At 38.8% G+C, this 16,817-nt stretch overlaps 1 protein-coding gene across 1 annotated transcript in view; it reads right to left on the bottom strand.

Moving 5' to 3' along the window:
- The window catches only part of TRHDE (thyrotropin releasing hormone degrading enzyme), a 194,930-nt gene that overhangs the window by 86,566 nt on the left and 91,547 nt on the right, over positions 1-16,817 (bottom strand). Inside the window, exons 4-5 of the mRNA XM_081928012.1 lie at positions 15,189-15,343; positions 10,240-10,353 (exon numbers count right to left, since the gene is read on the bottom strand). Of these exons, the coding sequence (XP_081784138.1) occupies positions 10,240-10,353; positions 15,189-15,343 (269 nt within the window). The remainder of the gene's footprint in view (positions 1-10,239; positions 10,354-15,188; positions 15,344-16,817) is intronic.

Genomic DNA, 16,817 nt, shown 5'->3' with positions numbered 1-16,817 from the left:
TTTTGAAGCAAGCGGCTGCGGAGAGACGCGATCTCCCCGCAGCCGCTTGCTTCAAAAGAGGTCCGGGATCTCTTTTGAAGCAAGCGGCTGCGGAGAGAAGCGATCTCCCCGCAGCCGCTTGCTTCAAAAGAGGTCCGGGATCTCTTTTGAAGCAAGCGGCTGCGGAGAGACGCGATCTCCCCGCAGCCGCTTGCTTCAAAAGAGGTCCGGGATCTCTTTTGAAGCAAGCGGCTGCGGAGAGAAGCGATCTCCCCGCAGCCGCTTGCTTCAAAGGAGGTCCGGGATCTCTTTTGAAGCAAGCGGCTGCGGAGAGACGCGATCTCCCCGCAGCCGCTTGCTTCAAAAGAGGTCCGGGATCTCTTTTGAAGCAAGCGGCTGCGGAGAGAAGCGATCTCCCCGCAGCCGCTTGCTTCAAAAGAGGTCCGGGGGCAGCGGGAAGAGCTGCCCCCGGACCTCTTTTGAAGCAAGGGGCGGTGGGGAGAAGCGATCTCCCCGCCGCCCCTTGCTTCAAAAGAGAAGACCCGCTGTCCCCGGGGCAAGCTTCGTTTTGCGAAGCAAGCCCATAGGGAAATTCGTCTTGCGAGGCAACTCGAAAACGAAAAAACCTTTCGTTTTGCGAGTTTTTCGTCTCGCGAGGCGTTCGTCTTGCGGGGTACCACTGTATTTAGGAAGAGATTGTTTAATTTACCTATGCTGAATATATATGTCCTCAAAATCTACCTTGAAAACTATTGAAAGGTTGGTAGAGATGGATTTTGAAGCTGGATTTCCTGGACTTGCCTTGCAACATTAAAATCAGGTATTTTGAAATACCGCCTCTCCTGGTATGCCCCACAGAGGAACTTACGGTCTTCAAATAAAAACACCTTGAAGGTCCCAAGCCACAGAGAGGTTAGGCTGGCCTCAACTAGAGCCAGGGCTTTTTCGGCTGCGGCTCCAACCTGGTGGAACGCTCTGTCACAAGAGACAAGGGCCCTCCAGGACTTGACATCTTTCCGCAGGGCCTGCAAGACAGAGCTGTTCCACCTGGCCTTTGGTCAGGGCGCAGCCTGACTCCCTCCTTTGGCAATCTTTACAAAACTTTAGTTTATGGTTGCCATCAATTTTGATTTTAATTCATTTTTATAATGTTGTACTGTTTTAGTGTTGTTAGCCGCCCTGAGCCCGGCTTCGGCTGGGGAGGGCGGGATATAAATAAAACTTATTATTATTATTATTTTCAGTTTCTATTGGTTTATAGGCCTTAAAAAGACTGGTGTGTAAGCCAACCTGGGAGTAAAGATTATCAGATTTCACTCATGAAGGAAAGCAAAAATCATGAAATTACTCAATTCAGAAGAACCCATTCCACTTCTAGGATGTTGGTGCCTTTTCCACAATGGCCTAGCTTTCATGACCTAATTAGCAAAACCTTGGTTTAGCAAGACCACACAAGCATGTGAAGGGAAAGCTAACCTTGGTTTAACTCAGCACTGCACAGCAGGAAAAGGATCGGCGGCTACTGGTTCCTCTCCAGACCCAGCATGTTCATGCGGTCAAGGTTCAGCTTAGAATGTTATTCAAACCAGGCCAAACCATCCTCTTAATAAGTGAAAAGGGGCCACTAGTTGATACCTTATGATTTCCTACCGGTGGTCCATTGATCAGACACTGTAAATATTGGAGAGCAGTCTCACAGGTATCAACTGTATCTGAAGAAGTGTGCATGCACACGAAAGCTCATACCCATAACAAACGTAGTTGGTCTCTAAGGTGCCACTGGAAGGAATTTTTTTATTTAGGTATCAACTAAGTTTTACCCAGCATAGACCGCCTGAAATAAATGGACCTAACTTGAGATCAATGTTTGAGCAACTGTAGTTTATTTTTAGACAACTACCAGTTTTATCATAGATTTTGGAAAAGCTAATGAGAACAAATAAATTTTGCACATCCTTGTTCCTGGGAGGTTTTTTTTTTGGGGGGGGACACAGTAATTTACAGTATACAGACCTATATAATAGAAAACAAAACAGCAGCAGTTAAATAACTGTGGACATAAGATTGGCAGAAAAGAGTGACAATGTTTGTTTATAATTGTTAAATGAAATAAAGGGGAAATATACATGGAAAGATTCCCAACATAAAGTTCATTCAATTACTGTGCCTGATTCACTGGAAATGATCTGTTCCTTCTCCTCGCCTCCCTACCCCAGCTTCAGGGAATTGTATATACCTATCTACCAGGATAAAGATAATGTAATTTAGCAGTCACTGTATGAATTTTATAATACTTATTGAGACATAAACAAAAGCTTTAAGGTAGTTAGCATGACAATGATGCAATACTTGAACCAGCCACATTAAAAAAAAAGTTTCCCAAACATAATATGAGATAGCAGGACAAAAGAATTTAAGTGTGGGAGAGAAAGTGAATTGCATCCAACAAGAGAACAAAAGGAACAGCACAATGTAAGTCATAACTGATAATTAGTGTACATAAGAGATCAAAGGCCTGAATGTTAACAGAACCTCTTTGTTCTGGTATAGGCATTCATATGGTTCACAGATTAAGAGACCTGTGTGAATAACACTTAATAAGGTCATTCCATTCTCTAAATCATATCCCTGGCAAAATGCTTTAGCATTTCTAAAATATGTTTTATTAGGCAGAGGAATAGGAAAGGGTTATATATGCTGTCTGAATTTCTTTCTATATTTTATGCCTATGAGAGCGAAAGTAGAATCTTCTTCACTTTAAATTAAAATTAAAACCCAGGAATTTTCTGCCTGTAATGTTCAGCACAGAAAACGACTGAAACAGTGGGGCCTGCCTATGTCAGGCATGGGCAAACTCAGCCCTCCAGATGTTTTGGGACTACAACTCCCATCATCCCTGACCACTGGTCCTGTTGGCTAGGGATGATGGGAGCTGTAGTCCCAAAACATCTGGAGGGCTGAGTTTGCCTATGCCTGACCTATGCGATTCTAAGATTCCTTATTTGCAACAGCAACCTTTAGCTTTCTTCCTCCACCCTCATAGCTATTTAAAAACTCATTGATGCTCATAATATTTGAGCTAGTCTTGCTGAAAAATGGGTGTGGCTATTTAATATATTTATATATTATTTTTCTTCTAAAACATAAGGCAGATATTAAGATCCCAAGCCATTTTGGTGAAGTGGGCCACTATTAGAACTAAGACATGCCAGGTTCATCCCAGGACTATGGACACTCCTTAACATTCTGGGTGACTCACAGCAGTTTACTATTATACAAATATTTACAAAATATAGCTCCCTATAATTTTATAGAGCAGACAAAGCAAAAAGGAAAGAGTTGTTGTTCATCCAATGTTTTTGTAAGCTGCACCTTCTGCCATCTAAGGCTCACATTCCTTTCCCAAACTCATTCATCCCAATCTAGAACAACAACGAGTCTTGCGGCATTATGGCACAAGGTTTCATACCATGAAGCATCCTGGAAATGGTAACTAATTAACACATAGGATTGTGATAAATCTATAACCTCAATTCATGCCCACAGGTATTCAAACTTAATTTCCCTAACAAATTCTGATTCATTGTGGTTCTCTTTACCCCCACTGAAATTCCTCTGTTCAAGGATGACCACTTTAAAGTCAAGTACAGAGAGTCCTGCTGAGTTGAAATGTTCTTGTACTTGTTTCTAAATATTGCCATTTCTGGTGCCAAATTTGTGTTCATTGATACTTTTGTGTTAGGACTGGCATCTGGGATTGTTACAGGCTCTTGACTCTGTGTCTTGGGGGTCTTTTGTTTACTATTCCAAGATACACTAAAGAAAACCCGTTCTAAAAGTATCTCAGAGATGCTCCAGTGTCCACATGAAGCTGTCCACTACATCACACCTGAGTTTCCCCATTTATTTCAGTGGAGAGGGCAATACTGTGTGCATGTTGCTTCCATTGCACTGGACCTCTACCCACATGTTTAAATGTCTTTTTTTATTTCCCCATCCTTCTTTGGAGATTCTATACAGTGGTACCGTGGATTACATACACTTTAGGTTACAGACGCTTCAGGTTACAGACTCTGCTAACCCAAAAATAGTACCTCGGGTTAAGAACTTTGCTTCAGGATGAAAACGGAAATTGTGCTCCGGCGGCGCAGCAGCAGCGGGAGGCCCCATTAGCTAAAGTGGTGCTTCAGGTTAAGAACAGTTTCAGGTTAAGAACGGACCTCCGGAACGAATTAAGTTCTTAACCCGAGGAAACACTGTACTATAATCCATGTTGTCAGTGTCCCAGTTCCTCCCCAACACAGACTGGGCAGAGAGAAGGGTCCTTCTAAACAACTCAGCATCCATCATGCCTCACAAGCATAAAGAAAAGGCAGCCCCTCAAAAATCAAGGAGTAAAAGGGGCAAAACAACAAGTGTCTTTTTAGAATAAATATTCATAATTGGAAAGTAATTTCTAGGATTCTTTTCTAAAAAAAAAAAAACTTTCACAGCTGCAAAGATAATGGTCTGATTTGCACAAAATGGTAAGCTGAACTATGGTTTAGTGGGTCCATACAAGTATGTAGCCTCCAGAATGGGGCCAGCAGCTGTTTTGCTGATCCCTGGTCATTTTTACTGCTACAGCACAGTATGGCTTAGTGCATGGGTAGGCAAACTAAGGCCTGGAGTCCGGATCCAGCCCAATCACCTTCTAAATCTGGCCCGCGGAGGGTCTGGGAATCAGCGTGTTTTCACATGAGTAGAATGTGTCCTTTTATTTAAAATGCATCTCTGGGTTATTTGTGGGGCATAGGAATTTGTTCATTTTTTTTTCTTTCCAAAATATAGTCTGGCCCCCCACAAGGTCTGAGGGACAGTGGACTGGCCCCCTGATGAAAAAGTTTGCTGACCCCTGTGTTGTCCAAAGCAGGATCCATGTTTATGCTCTCTCCTTGCTAACCATCAGCCATACCCAATGTTTCTTTGTGAGTTCTCAATAAGACATGGTTTGCCTTATTGGATCATGTGGACAAGGTGACTGACCTTAAGAACTGTAAGCTAGCAACTGTTTTGGCTCTAAGCTTATATGTTTCTTGTCATATTCAGCTGCAAATGAATTTTGTCTCTGGTTCAACACAGAAAGCTTTCTTTCAATGACTGAAACAGAAAAATAACACTAGAGGCTTATTTCAGTGCATGATTACTGGAAGATGTCAAATTCCATGTGGTATTAATTAAAAGCTTCGTTTTTAGATTATTTGAAGCCCTTAACCAAGGAGAGAGAGATGAAAGTATTTTTGAAAGGAAAGTGAGAAAATGAAGTCATGTTTCTCTCCATGCTGAGACAGCATGATATGTGTGCTGGTCTAGAAGGATCAAGCAGACTGCAGCTCCAATATAATATGCAAAAATAATAATGAAATAAACCAAGACTGTCGATGTCTTAAGTCTACTTCCAGAACTTTTAATACTTCCTTCCTGATCTGTCTTGCGAGTCTCAGAAAGTATCAGAACATTTTACTGAAGAAGATAAATGTTTTAGCAGGCAATTTAAGTCAAAGATATGCACAAGTCTAATCACAGCCGCCTTCTTCTTTATTTTAATCCTGCCCATGGAGGAAATCAGCAATTGAGACCATTCATCAGGATCTTGAGCTGTGCACTTTGAGATACTCTGAGTATTTAGTTTAATGAACTTTAGTTTAATGATTTTCCATTAATATTTATTTTTATGCTTAAACAAGCCTGCTTAAGCACAGGTTATATAAAAGGAAAATGATATGCAGATATTTCAGTATTAAGCTAGTTTCAGTTTCCAGAAGAAATGACAGAATCATCTAGACCATGGCGTACTATACTGTGATGGATCACTGTGGATCACTTAAGGAAAGATGAAGGATAGTTGCATGACTACTGGAGCTCTGTGCTTAATCTTTGATTAAAAGTTTGGCTTTGCTAGCAACTTTATTGGATGAGTCAAGACAGAGTATATCAACGATGGCAGTCACACTGAATTCTCCTTCCTCCATGCAGTGTATTTAGAAGGCAGCTGCTCTGTCTCTCTCATATTTGTCTCCCTTTAAGAAAAAATATTATGCTCACAGTTCCTGCAGATATGTGATAGAGGTGTTTGATTAAAACACATATCTCCAGAAACTATGAGCATTACTCTCTCTTTTTTTTCTTTTAAAGGAAGACAGATATGGAAAAAGACAGAGTAGCTTTCTCCAACAGGGAAAGAGAAAAATTCAGTGTGACTGCCATCACTGATGTACTCTGCCTTGACTCATCCAATAAAGTTATCAGCAAAGCCAAACTTTTATAAAGTGAATGAAAGGGAGAAGGCCATTCAGCCCTGTGAAATGCTTTCTCAGCGCTGAGTGAGGTAGTGACTGCTAAAGCATTTGACACTTTGTATTTTATGGATGAAAAGGAAAATCACTCACCAGCAATTGCTTTTGTCATAGTCTCTCCCCCCCACCACCACCCCTGCTCTACTAATATAGACATTCAAGGACAGAGTGTGTGTCAACTCCACCTACTCAAAAGTAGGAACCATTGGAAGCTGTTGACAATTTCTGGATACGCATATAGCTCAATCCACATTCTGTATTATCAAAATTTGGGTTTTTAAAGAAAAACATGATAGAAAGAATGAGGATACTTCATATATGATTTCTCAGACTTTAGAACAAAGAAGTCCCATTATCTACTGTTAGAAATCGTGGCTTGAATTTTGAACTACCATGTATCAAAGCAGTTTCCTGAAATGTTACACATATCCCATAAAAACTGATATGTGGGATCATAACAAATAATTTCTTCCTACTCTCCAACAAAGGAGATGCTACTTTAGAAGATCAACCGTCTGTGGTTAAGGAAAATATACACCTACAGCTGCAAGTTCTGGAGGGTTAAGAATTGCAAACGTTGGAATACTGGTTAAACCACAAGAAGAGAAATGTTACCACAGGACTGTGCGTTCTGTTCACACATCACTTCCACAAAGCTGAATCATTCGGGTTAATATTGATAATATTTCTCTTCCATGAAAACATTAACAGAAATCATCTAGCAGTGCCTGAAATATCTCAATCGATATCTAAGGATACCCTTCATCCTTCAAAATAATAATAATGATGATGGTGATGATGATGGGGATATTTTATCACAGTAACAGATAGAGAGATCTAGATGCAGTTTTCTACATCTAGAAATATGTTAGAAAATGTTTTGCAAGGAAAGTGATACTGTGAAACAGCAGGCTGCCAAATGGAAATGTATGAAACCTAAAACAAAATTAGCTTCTGTGAGAAAGGAACTGAAAGTTCAGTTTCAACTGAACTGCTGAAAATAAGAACCAAGGTAGAAGGAAGCATATAAGACCTGAGGGCAGAAGATGAATGACAATACAATAAACCTGAAGACAAAGGTGTGTAAATCAATATAATATTTCACTAATAGGAGGCAATGAGAAATGTTGCTTTTGGGTGGCCAGGTGAAAAGGGGGCCAGGGCTTCTGCATCTTTAATAGTTGTGCAGAAAAGAGAATTTCAACAGAAGTAACTTGTCACACACAAGTTCTGCACAACTGTTACAGGTACAGGACCTCTGGTCACCCTATGAGGATCTATGACTTCAGCTTTGCTTGTATCTGAAAGATGATAGGCTTCAGAGCTAGGGAACTGAGTTGAACCAGGCTTAAAATAGGGAAGACACTATTTTTTTTCAACCAAAATGTGTTGAGTTACTTTATATTCCTTTGTCCTCCTGAGTTTGCATGCTTTGCTATGAAAGGCTGTGGTTGGTTTATTTGTTTATTTTCTGCTATTAAATAAAATATTCTTACTGGACATTGTCTGCCTATGGGTGTGCAAGTGCTGATTGGATTGAAACATTTGCTGAAGGCCTGAAGCATATGTATTGGGAGAGGTTTTAGGGCTTTTCAGCAATTTTTTAGCCCAAACGTTTTAAATCTTAAGATTTTATTTCCGCTATTTTATTTTATTTTACCCTTGGATCTTTTTGATTGTCCTATTCTGAAACTTTTTTTTTTTTTAACAATCTCCTTTTTGAGGTGCAATCTCCAACTTCAGAATTATTCTGTTCACCGCAAAGTATCTAACATTTAGTGTCACTGTCTTCTTGGGCCATCAGAATACAAATTTCATTTATACCTACTCATAATAATTTTATCTATTAACGTTATATTTATTTATATTTTCAGCGACAATTTCTTGTTTACTTGTCATTAACACACCATGCTCAACCCATCTGGACACTGAGCAAGTTTTCTCTCTCTCCGGCACTGGCCTGTTAGATTAGAGCTCAAGATGAGGGGAACATAATTTACTTAGCAATGAATATTAAAATCATTTAATAGCCATTTTCAAATATGCTTACATTGCAAGACAGCTTCTAAGGCAAAATTATTCTGTTTTTGTTAAAGTGATTATGAGCAGAACAAATGACTCTGGTACAGCAAAGATAAAATCCAGAATATGACCAACGTAATCTATGACATTTTACTATGGTAAAATCAACAAGAGCTGCTAGATTCCATTGCATTTATGATTAGAATGACTTTATTGTAATTCAAGATGTGTTTTTGAAAGGAAAATCTTTAAGAATAATAAATATTATAATGAGTGCTTAGGTGAATCAAAAAAATTTACATTTGAAAAACAGATGTCAGCTTTGATAAAGGGTTACTTTGCATTTTTCATAGTGAATTTTTAAACTAAAAAAATAAAAGGATAAATCTGTCAAAAAATAATAAATCACAGTTTAACAAAAAATATTAAGCTGTAATACCTGTGCACAAATATTCTTACAAGAAGATTAGAAACAATGTTTTCCCAAGGGAAGTACTACAAAAAACATCTTATTACCATATGACAAATTTTATATATTAAATAAACTCAAATCAGCTGTGACATAAGCCAAATTTGTTAGTCTTTAAGGTGACACAATATTTTTTTCCAAACACCGCTGCTATTCTGGAAATAGAATCACTTGGCACTCTGAGAACCACGAGGCTTTAAGGAGCCTATTTATATTATTATGGGAAGTTAAATGCAATAATGTTAAGAATCACATAAAATGTTGCTCTGTAATTACCATTTATGCTCTTGAATGCAGAGGCAACAGTTACTTAACTTAGCATGGACCCTAACCAATGGCTTCACATTACAAGAAAGGAGATCCCGACTAAACATCAGGAAGAACTTTTTGACAGTAATAGTAATAATAGTAATGATAATTATTATTTGTACCCCACTCATCTCGCTGGGCTGCCCCAAGAGTTGTTCAAAAGTGGAAGAGACTCCCGCGAAGGGTGATGGACTCCTTCCTTAGGGGCTTTTAAGCAGACCTTGGGTGGCCATCTGTCATGCATGATCTAGCTGAGATTCCTGCATTGCAGGGGGCTGGACTGGATGACCCTCAGGGCTACTTCCAGCTCCACAAAACTGTGATTCTATGATGCAGCTGATGACGACCTTATTTCTTTTGTAGCGAATGGAATATTGCACTGCTGGAACCCTGTCAACTGATTTCACACCTACTGACTTTGCTTTAGTGAATATCTGATGGTTGCACATACCATTTGGCTTCTTCTCTCCAGCGCTCCGGCAGCATGCTGCAAATATATGAAGCCGTCTCATACCTAAATCAGAAGGCTGGAACATTGAGCCCACTGTCCGTGTTGCGACTTACAGTGAGTCTACAAGACCTCCAGAAAGCGTATTTGCTGGCCTCACTGATTAAGATCCCTTGAACTAGAGATACAAAGGATTGAACACAAGAAGAGTCTGCTAGGACAAGCCAAGGGTCCATCTACTCCAACATCCTGTCCTCACAGTGGCTGAACAGCAAGTAGGATCTGAGCAGAAGAGCACTCTCTCCTGCTATGGCTTCCAGCCACAGAGAAACAGAAGCATTGCAGCTTCCAACTGAGCAGAAGGCAGGGCAGAGCCATCCTGGCTAGTAGCCACTGATAGCTTTCTTCTCCATGATTTGTCTAATCCTTTTTTTAAAAGCCATCCAAGTATAGATAGCCATGACTGCCTCTAGTGGGAGCTCGTCCATTGTTTAACTATGTGTTGCATGAATAAGGACTTGCTTTCCACCATCACGAATCTTCCACCATTCACCTTCATGGGATATCCACTTTATTGGACTTCTGTATGCAAACGTATGTTCTACCATTATGCTAGCTAACTTTTCATGAGAAAACAAAGTAACTTGCGAAGTACAGGAAAAAATGGACCAGCTTACCAGATTCCAGCCTGGATACAGGTAGTCAGTTCCAACAAATTCAAAATAGTGAGCAAAGCCTTCTTTTAGCCACACATCTTCCCACCATACTGGAGTCACAAGGTCACCAAACCACTAAAAGAAATGAACAAAACTATGGTTTTAAAATATCACTTGTTCACATTCTATTTATGCAACAACTAAAGTTCCAAATGTAGTTGACGAAAAGTTACTGCATTTCTCAGTGGTGACTTCTTATACCTTTTCCTTAATTGTTTCAAAAGATTTTAATAAGGGATTCCTTAAAAGGTGGCTTGTAAGATAACTGCATCCTAGACATTTGCTACTAAGCCTCCTTTAAGGTTTCAGTAAGTACTGCACCAGAAATTCAGAAACAGAATTAAACATTTGCTTTAAAAAATATGGGAAGAGCTAACAATGAACTGTATACAATGAATTTGTGCTGCAACAAGAAAAGGCACTTAAATCTTGCAATACTGGAAAGAAATGAAAAAGCTACGTCATGCTTTGCAAGGTGGTCTTTGGCCCCAGAAAGTAGGGCAGAGGAAATTTGCTTTTTTCTTCCAGCATGGTTCCTGACTTTCACTAACTATAACAGAAGGTCAGAAATATCTTGCCTACCCAAGTATCAAAAGAGCCTCTTGAATTTTCAGAATAGTAAACCATCTATACTTGTTTCAAGGGCTTGCAAATGTAGTCCAATTAACAGGCGCTCCCAGGTGATTTATTATTTGATGTAATTACTTATGTGTAATTAAAACTGCTCCACCTCCACTAACTGGAGAGTGGGCTATTTAATCTCCAGCCACTGAAAAGTTCCTGGTGTGATCATTTCTAGGCTATCCCTTCTCTCTATCATGAGCTTTGCTGTACTGTTTCCTTGGAATTGCTTCGGACTGCTGTCTCTGACTCCAAACAGCTTTTATAGGCATGATAGCTACCAAGTAAGAAGTTCTGAAATATCAAAAACGAAACAATTGAAGGAGAAGGTGAAGCACACCAAAATATAAACACACACAAACATCTCCACCTTGTTTTGTTTTTGAAAAACTTCCCCCACTCATTCTAATGATTCCAATGGAAAGGAATTTACCATGACTAGTGAAAATCAGGTCTGTTTTGGGAGGGTGCCGGGAGAACAAGGGTGCTAAGGATCCTGTAACATGTTGACAAAGCACCCTGTTTCTGGCCTCACAATCGGCAGAGCGCCACTGGAAAAACAAAAGCAAAAGAGGCATCTACCATAACAGCAGGTAGGCCTTCAGAATTGAACATCTTTCTTCCCCTACTGTGTAGGAGTCCTACAACTTCTTATGGTCCCTCAGCAGCCCTCTGAAGGGCAACAGGATTGCTTCTAATTTTTATTTTTATTTTTTTAAGATTCAGATATGTATTTCGCCTTTGCAACAGCACTGACTTTCTCATGATAACCGTATGCTGCTACTATCACCACTGATCATTTAAACTGCCTCTAATGAAAACGACTTCCAACGAAGTGAACCCATAAAATATTGCTGAACCTTTTATCTCATTGTAGTTAGCTTCAAGCAAAACATGTTGAAGGAGCTGAAGATCAGTGTCAAATGAAAACAGTGCTTAGTGCTCTCATCCTATAATTAGGTAGGGATGCATTTCATTGTCAAACAATGGTGGAGTGGTCATATTCAAATCTTTGAAACAAGCAAACCATATTTTTAAAACTCAAGTTTGTTCTCTCACCTTTTCGGGTTGTGAGCAAATTATTCACTTGTAAACCTAGTTACAAATGTTTAGTAACATTAAAATCATATAACTGCCAGTGTAGTTTAATGGTTAGAGTGTCAAGTGACTAAGGATTGATTAGTCCCAGCATTTAATACAAGAAGATAAGCCACTGCAATTTTTTATTGTTTGATTATCATTTCTATTCTACCATATGCAACATAGCAAATCTAAGTGTTCTTGATTAATTAGATGGTTTATTTAAAAATATTGATTTTAATACGAGTCCTTAAAAATGCATGGGTAGCATGTTTTTTTCTTTAAAAAGAGACACTTCTCACACACTTGAGAGGGAATGTCTCTTTTGAGTTATTGTACACCATGAAATACATCTGCATCATCTAAAAATAAATGATGCCCATTCCAAAGAACTATTCATTCATATGCAAATCTATGCACTTTTAATCAATTAACAGATTAAATCCACATGATTAACCAAATCAGAGTCCTAGTTAGAATATATTTTGCAAGTAATCAGTCCGGAGCCCTATAACAATACACCTTAGAAATTCCGTAAGACTATCAAATTGAAACAGAAGGATACTTCATGATCTCATGTCACAGAATCAAATAATCAGTGTTCTATGCACAAATTGTTGGTGGTGTTAAATAAGTTGGGTTGGATCCAAACCAAGAGATCCTTCTGCCCATAGAAGGTTTTTGATCCAATGGACTGGTCCCACTGGTGGCCGGGGCAAGAAGACCATTTTCACCAATTCCCTGCTTTCTCTATCCCTCCCACAATGTTATAGAGAAGCCTGCAGAACACATTTCAAAGTATATGAGGAACTGCAGGGGGAAATCAGCAAAAGTTGACTCCCTCCATCTCACTTTACACCAATGAGAAGGAAGTTTGGATCCAAGCCATTCTAAATTAATCAAAGGGAAAAAATACTATTATTAGATGAATAGCTATGCTGAGTATATAAACCAACTCTTCTGGAAATGTTTTCAACTTGCAAAGAACTCCTTATATTTCACAGGTGCCTACTTCACAGATGTTCAATCTCAGTTTTTAATAAGAGTACTAAATTTGAAACACATGACCTAATGGAAACAAAATTGTAAGAATAGGAAACAGTGATGCATTTTGAACAAAATATATTCTACCAATTTAGCATTTGTAGTGAACAGCAACAGTGAACAGCTTCTAGAACTTTTATTTGAATATTCTCACTTTTTAGTTTGAATGGATCTTATCTAGTGATGTTTTCTGAAGGAAGAGATTAACTAAAATGGATGAGGGGATAATCCACATTACAGTTAATCAGAGGTGAGGAAAACTCTGTCAGTTCATTACATTCATACAGAAGAGATTTCCCCTTGGCTGTCTTATTACTAAGAAATATATGCTGCACTTCTGATAGATCTGTAATAATTAAAAATTAGCAGGTATAAAAGTATTGACTAACCAGAGATGAGAAGCACTTCTAGTGGATCAAATATTGTATCAATAATAGCAGGCCTTTTATCAGTGACCAGCACAAAGTGCACTAGTCTCTAGATTATTTAGCGCTCCACCAAATCACATCTCCATGTGAGAGGGTATCTACCACTGCATACTCAATACAACATCTAACCAGTTCCTATGGCATTCCCTGCTCATGATCTCCAATTAGTTCAATATTTTTTTCAAGTCATACTAGATTATTCAATTTCCTCTGTGAGTTTGAGATATTATTTGTATGCTTCAATGGCTGGTTATTTCTGGTACGAGATCGGCAATGGATGCGATTTTGGGCTTTGAGAAAGGTCTTAAGTGGGATATGTTTCCCTGACAAGACTCAGAGCCTTAAATGCAGAATATTGAGGTATCCCATTTCCTCTCCAGCACAATAGCCTTGCTTTCTGATTTCTTTCTAGTGACAAGCGGAGATGAGTTACTCTCTCCTCTTGGCTTACATCACATTGGTTCAAAAAAATAAAGCCAGGCTATTTCTCCACCCACAAAGGATATACTCATTTTCCAAAGCCAAACTGACTCAAGTCAGCCTGATCTCCAACTCTCCCTTTCCTATTAAGTAAGACTTACTTGGCTAGGTCCGCATAGTGGTAGCATCTCACCTCCCTTGCCTGGTGTGCTGGTAATGAACTGGGAAGAAATGCCCTAATGGTACAGTGGTACCTCAGCTTAATTCGTTCTGGAGGTCTGTTCTTAACCTGAAGCACCACTTTAACTAATGGGGCCTCCTGCTGCTATCGCGCCGCCGGAGCCCGATTTCTGTTCTCATCCTGAAGCAAAGTTCTTAACCTGAAGCACTATTTCTGGGTTAGCGGAGTCTGTAATCTGAAGCGTATGTAACCTGAAGCGTATGTAACCTGAGGTACCACTGTATTACAGCAGCCCTTGGAGAAACTACATTCCCTCACAGGGTTGGCACAACTCCATTCCAGCCTTTATTCCTGTGCTATTTAAGTGCTATTGTGGAAAAATGTTGGACATTTCCTGTATTTGTGAAAGGGTTGTTTATAAGGTGAATGAATTACATTTAGAATCAAATATTACCTTTGTTTCAAGACGAAAAATTGAAGTTTCTGTTCCCGCTACTCTATGTCTAACTTCTGCACTCATCTTATGTTACTAAAATGTTATATTTAGATTAAAGAAAGACGATACAGAGGGAAGAATGTGAAATCAATGTAAAGGGTTAACTGTAATATTTTTCAGTATATTTAAGAATCACAATAAACATAGAAGCATGATATTCATTGTTCATATACAGAGAACCATTGCAGAAACATAAAGAAATAGACGCTTCCCAAGTTTATGTAAGTGAGTAAGAGTGACAATGAAATTTATTTCAGTCACTGCAAGTTTTGACAAGAACATGAAACTCGGCTTGAAACAGTTATGGTGCTATAATTAATCACTTCCTGAGAACATCACTATGCTTAACTATATAAAGACGAAAGTCTATTACAAATCACACCAAAGGGAAGGAAATTTTACAATATTGATCAGGTTCCCATTTCTTGAATGTTGGTGAACTTCTTATGCTTATCATTATAGTGTTTATTATACTTAATGTCTGTCTGTTTATCATAGTAATGTCCATAATTGATGTGTTTCCCTTCTGTGTAACTGAGTTTTCCTGAGAGAACAGTCAACATGGAAAATGCTTTGAGTTAAACAACGACAACAACAGTTTTAAGTAGCATGCTCACAAGTGATAAGGTTTATCTCCTACCTGATGGCATAGCTCATGCACAATGACCATAGTGACATCAAGTAAGTATGATATGGAAGAAATGCTTGGATCCAGAAGTATCCTCTGCTCCACAAAAACACTTAGTCCCCAGTTTTCCATAGCAGCATACGGATGCTTAGGCACAGCTAATAAATCTAGAAACAGAATGAAACGTACTTTTATTGCGCTTGTGGGATCTATTATGATCTAAAATTCCCGGTAAATAAAAAAAAACCATAAACCATATTTAGAATTATTTTTCCAAATAACTCTGCACAAATAAAAACATTATGTTTCTTTGCAATAACACACTAGTAACTCTAATAATTATTTCTGTTAGAAGAGATGCTTCTAGTGTCATTTCTTCCCTTGTCTCAAGATGCTGTAAGATACTTTGAATGGGATTCGGTATCACTCACTGTTTGTGGTAGCAAAACAATAACAATAAAAAATAACTGTAAAATAATGGGAAATCCCTATTCATCAGGTTGGAGCTGTAATATAATGGCTTGAGACACTGTCTTAAATCAGAACCCGCAAATTCCAATTCTACAGAACATTACTCCTCCACTCACATGTGGGATTAACACACATTCGCACCCTTGACCTTAATGGAACTAGCCTCTGAGTAGATATGTGCAGCATTACTCAGTTACTCTTCACAGCTAACATTATCAATACTGTATTAAAGATAATTTTAAACATTTGTCCTCATGCCAAAAATTGTCATTTTTTAAAATGTGATTTTTAATAGAAACCTTTGGAGCAAACGTTTTATAGGTAGGACAAACTCAGATCAACAAATGCAAAAATATTAATATTCAAAACATTAATTTTTGAAATAGCAGCAAAGAGAGAAAACAAAAGTCATAAATGAAATCCTGCACACAGTTATATGTAAAATGAAAGGAAATTGCTACTTTTAAGATGAGAAGCAAAACTAATGACATTTGGCCCAGCCACGATTAGAATATTGGACTTGAAGCTCATGCCTCAATGGGTATCCTTGAGACAGTCTCATGTTTCTCAGCCTAAAGTACCCTACAGTACCTTACGCTAATTATAGGCAGTTATTGTTATTAGTACAATTCCTATACTGCCCTTCACCCGAGGATTACGGGGTGGGTAGGTTACAATATAAAACAGAAAAATACATACCATATTAAAAAATGAAAACATCAATCAGTTTAGGATAACACTTCATTCATCTGATGAAATGGACAAGAGCTTGTGTCATTAATAGTTGTTCTAGTCTTTGAGACGGAATGGGGAGCCTCAGCTCACAGGCCAATCTTAGCCTTTTAAGGGATGCAATCTGGCTCACACCCACCTCTCAATCATCTAACATTACTATTAATGTCAGCTGATGGGCTTGACAGCATTCTGTGTTAAATCCTACTCAGTGGGTTGTCCCACCCACCTGTCAAAGTTGGCCTTCCAAAAATGGTACTTACTAGTACCACTATCTCTTATGTTTTACTCTGTAACACTGTAGGGATATTGCATATTGAAATTTGTGTTGTGGCATTGTTATGGCCCACTTTAGCCAGAAAAAATCTTCTCTTCTAGAGCAGCAAGCAAGACAACTTCATGATTTCTGAATCTGGCTTGTTTCCATCAGGTGTCAAG

This window comes from Podarcis melisellensis (genome assembly GCF_964234715.1).
Source record: "Podarcis melisellensis genome assembly, chromosome: 10".
Taxonomy (NCBI): domain Eukaryota; kingdom Metazoa; phylum Chordata; class Lepidosauria; order Squamata; family Lacertidae; genus Podarcis; species Podarcis melisellensis.
The sequence above is the reverse complement of the archived record's forward strand: the minus strand, read 5'-3'. Positions and strand labels throughout refer to the sequence as shown.